The 5943-nt window shown below is 64.0% G+C and overlaps 2 protein-coding genes across 2 annotated transcripts; both read right to left on the bottom strand.

The window, feature by feature from the left end:
• Nucleotides 1–303: 303 nt before the first annotated feature.
• MNEG_11040 (Cytochrome P450 86A1) lies at nucleotides 304–2981 on the bottom strand (the record flags this gene model as incomplete). The annotated part of the gene is made up of 6 exons (XM_014040486.1): nucleotides 304–441; nucleotides 786–1103; nucleotides 1367–1690; nucleotides 2074–2201; nucleotides 2430–2716; nucleotides 2977–2981. The coding sequence occupies 6 exons, from the start codon at nucleotides 2979–2981 to the stop codon at nucleotides 304–306; spliced, it is 1200 nt and encodes a 399-aa protein (XP_013895940.1).
• Nucleotides 2982–3655: 674 nt separating this feature from the next.
• Nucleotides 3656–4719, bottom strand: MNEG_11041 (hypothetical protein; the record flags this gene model as incomplete). The annotated part of the gene is made up of 3 exons (XM_014040487.1): nucleotides 3656–3823; nucleotides 4300–4400; nucleotides 4647–4719. 3 exons carry the CDS (start codon nucleotides 4717–4719, stop codon nucleotides 3656–3658), a joined length of 342 nt encoding a protein of 113 aa, XP_013895941.1.
• Nucleotides 4720–5943: the final 1224 nt, after the last annotated feature.

Consider the following 5943-nt stretch of genomic DNA (forward strand, 5'->3'; position numbering starts at 1 on the left):
AGGTGGCGCCCGCGCCATCTCCTCCCACCGCTCAGGCCTGCAGGGGCGGGCGGGCCCGCCATGGTGTGGGGGTGAGACTGGCGTTGAGGGCAAGCAGCAGCAATGGCTGCGCCGATGACAAAGTCAAGGCATATTTATGCCAAGTTGTGTATATGTCTACAGTAAACATATGCCGTGACGGCACTACACTGGCGGCATCTGGAGAGATTTGCATAATTGCAGGCCACGACAGACCCAGGGTACGCCTGAGAGCAACACGCAGGGCCTAAGACTTTGTGAAACCGACGGATCCACGTGGTCCCATCACCTGAACTCGTCTGCGTCTGGGCCCCAGAACTCCATCATGCGGTTTATGGCGTACGCGCTGTAGAGCACCATGGCGCCGGCCGGGACGCGCGTGCCGCAGGGCAGCACGTCGGAGCACAGGGCAAACTTGACGTCCTGGTGGTGGTGGGGCAGGTAAAAATAGACAGAGGCGTGCGTGTGCGTGCGCTTTCGAACATTAGCGGCCGTGCGTGGGTGGGGCGCAAGCGGCGGGCGAAGTTCATGGTTGAGCCCTGGTCACTAGGCAATCGGCGGTTGGTCGGTTGGCTGTTGAGATGGGTAGGTTGGTCGGGCGCATTGCTTTGTCGGCGAGCTGGCTGGCTGGTAGCCTGTCTCCGCTTCCCGGGAAGCGTTCCAAGCACTGCACTTGACGGCGGCCGCGCGCACAGCAGGCTTGCGGCCCCTGCGCTGAGGGGCCCCACGGTACGTTGGTCCCCGCGCGGCGGCAAGCCCCGCCCCACCTGTGGCACTGAGGGGTGCAGCCGGAGGCCCTCCAGAAAGACGGCCCGCGCATACCTGAGCGCCTGCAGCCGCTCGTAAGACAGCGGCGCCGCCGCCGCTTCGCCGCCCGCGCCGCCGCCGCCTTGGCCGACGCCGCCGGCCGCGGGTGCACAGGTGGGGTCGCCGCCGGGCGGGCCGGAGGGTGCGGGCGCGGGCCGAGGGTTGGTGTCCGCGGGGCGGGGGCGCCGCAGGGGCCCCAACACAGCCTCTGCCTCGGACAGGATCTTGGACTCAACTTCCGGGTGTCGCATCACTTCATAAAGGGTCCAGGAGAGGGCCTGGCGCAGTTGGCAATACAAATCAATCGGATAGAGTCAAGGCGTATGTATAAACGCGAGGATCCCAAGGACTGGGCTTGCGAGCGGGAGTGAGGGATTCAGATGTGCAGGTTCAAGGGGCACCAGGTGATGTGCGTGCATGCGGGGCTGATGCCACCGGCAGCTGGTTTGAGGGGGCAACATCTGGGCGTCCCCGCTCGACCCATGGACGCCCAGAGTTGTGCCTGATGCTCGCGCTCTCGCACTTTGCCCCCCCTGCCCACCTGTGCTGTTGTGTCGCGGCCTGCGATGATGAAGTTGAGCACCGCGTCAATCAGGGCGGCATCACCCAGGGGGGCGCCGTCGGGGCCCTCCTCGCTCATGAAGAGATCCAGCAGGTCACAGGAAGCTGCCCCGCAGCTGCCGCCGCCGACCTCGGCCCGCTGCAACTGTGATATCTCGTCTGCATCATCGTCCTGCTCCGGCTGGGGCTGCGGCTGTGTCGCAGCGCGCGTCGTCTCCAGGGCGCTGCGGCGCTGCGCGATGATGGCGGCCGCAAAGGCGCGGATTGTGGCGACGTCGCGGCGCAGCTGGCGGCCGCGGCCGTCCTGGAAATTGTAGAGGTGCGTGGCCCCATGGTTGTGGTGCGGGGCGGGAAGAGGTTAGCGGGTTGTAGGTGTCACTGCCTGGGGGCCCTTGCTGACTTGGAGGCTGGGGGCGACACGAAGTGCTGGCTCTAGGCAGACAGCAGCAGGGTGTGCTTTGGTGAAGGCCGGCAGAGAGGCAAGTTGGGCAACAGAGGAGAGCAGGCGCTGCAAGGGAGCACGCAACAGAGCCAAAGGGACGGTGGATGGCATGTGTTATGCAAAGCAAGGTAGATAGGGGATCATCAGCCACACACATCAGTGCGCATACAGGCCTACGTATGGGGGAGCCGTTTTGGGGCCCTCAAACTTCAAGGCCAACGAGGCCAGGTGCCACGGGAGCCCACCAGTGCCTCCCGCAGGCGCCAGCAGGGCACCCAGAAGCGCGTGATGGTGGTGCGCTGCGCCCGGTCAAACGCGGCCGCGAAGGGCAGGCGGCCCGCGGCGCTCAGGCAGCCGGGGTCAGTGCCAAAGCCTGCGGCGTGGCGAGGCGACACGCGTGGGTCTTGTGGTGAGTGGGAAGCTGGGCAGCCGGAAAAATCGCGCCACAAAATCATGCCGCTCTATTTAGGCGTGCAAACTGACACAAAGTGGGGCTGGACCCCTCAGGAAGTTCACTCCCCTTTCAGGGCGCTGCCAAACCCCAGCAGCTGCATTGGCGCCACGTCGCGAGCCCCAGACGTGGCCGCAGCGGCAAACGCACCGATGTGGCAGAAGGCGTCCAGTGTGAAGCGGTAGAACACGTCCTGGATGTCGATCGCCTCACCAGGCACAACCCCCAATGCTGCAGCGGCGGCGGCGCCGCCGCAAACAGCCCCCACCTCGGGCCCAGCAGCCGACCCCGCCCGAACAGCAGAAGGCACTGACGCGTTGCTGGGCGCGCAATCGGCGGCGGCCGTCGCAGTGGGGCCCGGGGGGCATGCGGCCGCCAGGCGGGCCAGCAGCAGGTCAGCCTTGGCGCTGAAGACCTCTGACACGTACTGCTTAAAGCTGGGGGTTTTGGGGGGGAGTTTTTTTGGGGGGTGGGGGTGACGGGTCGTACATCAATTACATCCAGGGTAACAGCATACCCTGAATTGCTTGCGACCCTTGGGAGCTGCCGCTGTCGTTGCAAGGTGCAGGATTGGGCACGCAGCACCCACGACTTTCCAAGAGCCAAGGCACGTGCCGCCACGCCCAGCTGCCGCTCCCAGGGGCAGAGTTGTCCACGCGGATGGGCAGCTGCTGCGGGAGATTATGTCGAATCGCACCTCATGTAACCTGATCTTGTCCGGCCTCATGCCTCCAAGCGGAAACCTGCTGATGGAGAATATCCTTGCCGCCAGCTTGCGCTGCCAGCGCCACTCCTCCCCGTCAACAGAAAAGATGCCGCTGGCAGCGGAAGACGGGCAGGCGGGATTGCAAGCAAATCTTCAGGGACTCGGACAGGGGCGTGAATTCAAAACAAAGCATGACGCACCCTGGTCACGAGACGCGCTCTGAGAGCCTTGCCAAAAGCTCTGATGGAGTTTGCTCGCGACAGCCCCTCGCCTTTTGCACCTGGTGAAGAGCCTCGCCCGCTCACCTTCCCAACACAGGCCCCAAGTTGGTCCTGCGTTTGCCAGTGGGGCCGACGCGACTCATTCATCGTCAGCAGTGTTGCTATGGCATGAGTAACGAATCTATCTATCAGTGCTGTTTCCGCCAGCAAAGCAGTCTCAGCGCGTGTACGTGGTTGAGGAGCTCACAAGGAGCGAGTTGCTGGCGGCGCCGCTAGGGCGTCATTTGACAGCGAGGCGCTCCAGCTTTCAAGCCACCTCAGGACCCGGCGCGAACGCAGCGGCAAACGCACTGCAATCAACGGCCACGCGACGTCCTCTGGCACGCGCGCCGCCCAAGCGCGTGCGTGCACGGCCCGCCCCCCACCTGACCACCTCGCCCTTCACGTAATTACGTAGTCATCCGCGTCTTGAGCACCCACTCAAGCACCGCCGGGTCGGTGACGCAGTAGAAGGTGCGCAGGAACGGCAGCGTGAACGCGAGCATCGCGCCGCGGAGCCCCGTGCTGCGGGACTGGTCGGCGAGCCAGTCGTGAATGCGGTGGATGTTTGGGAAGACCTGTGGGGGCAACCGGTTGACGGGCCGGATGGTGCGATTCGTTTCCTGGTGGTGACGGTTCGAACGTGCTTAGTGTGGGCGTGTTTGGCGCAAGCCGGTGGCCATGGGGGAAGGCTCCGGCAGAGCGGGTGATGCCTTGGATGTTGCGGACTTGCACCAAGGCAGCGAGTAGTATAAACGGCCGAGGGCGCCATGTGTGTGGGTGGCGTCCCGCAGCTCGCAACGTGTGATTAGATGCGGCGTCTGGGGCGAGTCCAAGAAACCTGACGATGTGGCCGCAGGAGCCAAGGGGTTCAGAGGGAAAGCTGCCGCCGGCAGGGATGCGCGCTGTGCGGGGCGGGGCTGTTGGACGGCGGTACAATAATATGACAAAGAGCAGCGAATCTGGAGGGCGGGTCCAACCTGCAAGGCGTTGCCGATGAGTGGCAAAGCGCCCGGCACGATGAGCGTCCCGCGCGCGGGCGCTGGGAGCCGACCGCGTGGCGCCAGTGGTAGGCGACGGCGGCGGCCAGGGCGGCGGCGGCCAGGGCGGCGGCGGTGAGGGCGGCGGCGAGGGCGGCTGCCGGAGGCGTCTCGCCTGCTGGGTGGTTGGTGTGTCAGCTTGCGGTTGTCAACCGCTTCAATGCGCGCTGTGTATGGGCACCCGCGCGCCGGCCCGGGCGCAAAAGACTTGTGGGCATAGCTTTGCTTGTGATACTGTGCTGTGTAATGTGCATGTCAAGGCCCGTGCGCCATCCAATTTTCTCGCCAGCCAGCCATCCAATTCAGCGCCCTGGTCGCTACCGCCCCACCGCGGGCGCCTCTTGCCCCTGTCACCCCGCACCTCGCAGCGTCGCCGTGCCCATGGCCGCGGCGCCCAGGCCGAGAAGCGACACCAGGTTTTTTAAGAGCTCCATATTAGCGCGGCTGGTGAAGCTCGAGTGCCTGTCTCTCCTAGTGCTGCGGAGCAGACTGCGTCACCCGGGTGACCCTGAAAACAGTGCTGACTAGGATGCCCGTCGGGATAGATTGGCTTCAACAGGTTGAACGCAGCTCTGAAAATCAGGCTTAAAAGGAGCTCACGTATCTTATTGATCGATGCAGGGCTCACCGATGCTCATCAAAGGCGTTGCAAGGCCCCCAGGTAGCTGGCAGTGACATCATGAGCCACCAGCAGCTGAGGGGAAGCTGAGGACACCGGCCGCAGCAGGGCTGAACACGTGCGTTAGTATGTCGATTTCGATGTAATCGCACTGCCATCATGTTCGGCCATCCCAAGACCCACGAGCGCGGTCAAAGGATCTCGTGGCAAATTACGGTTAGATTACCTGCTATTGAGGCTTCTTTTTGTCAAGGCATATGAAGGCCTTGCGTGTGTTCGTTTGTCTATTTATACAAGCAGCAGTCGTGACAGGGACTTTGTTGTGAAGTCCAACAAAGCCAACAGCTACTGAGCCTTGATGCCTTGTCAGAGTGTTTCGGCCTCCACCCTACACTGCGCCCACTCTGAACCCCAATTGCGCTTCAAACACTGTCAACGCATCGGCTGGACTGACAGGTTCAAACTGACTGCCGTGGCACAGCCCCCCTCTCTTCGACGTGCACCCAGAGGCCGCCTTTGATCGGGAGGCTCACGCTCGAGTCATAGTGCACGGCACAGCCTGCGGCGGGCCGCAGCCGGAAGCGCCGCAGCAGCAGGACCTGCCAGCGGGGCGGAATTCAGCGCGCATTGCAGGATGTGAAAAGTCAAAGGTCAGTCACATTGGGGGCTTGCCAAGTTTACGGGCGTGCATGGTTCGTGGGAGGTGTGCCCCATTGTGAGGGTGCAGGAAGGCGCCCTGTACTGACTTGCATTCTGGGGGGGTGCTGCACAGCTGCGGCCACCACCTGCCTCCAACAAGTCGGCGCCCGCCGCCAATCCCAGACAGCCGCCGCATGCGCGTCTCAGCAGCCGCCCTGACACTATTTTGCGGGCTGGCCGTGATCCCACCACTCTGGACTACAGTAGCTGGGATGGGTCCATTAAGACCGCCCCTCCCCTCTCCCCCCCCCCCCACCAGGGCGCAGACCCCCTCCAGCTCAGCCAGGCGCTGCCCCAGGCAGGCCCTGGGGCCGGCGTTGAAGGTGGGGTAGCTGTACGC

The sequence above is a fragment of the Monoraphidium neglectum genome (assembly GCF_000611645.1).
Source record: "Monoraphidium neglectum strain SAG 48.87 unplaced genomic scaffold scaffold02567, whole genome shotgun sequence".
Lineage (NCBI taxonomy): Eukaryota > Viridiplantae > Chlorophyta > Chlorophyceae > Sphaeropleales > Selenastraceae > Monoraphidium > Monoraphidium neglectum.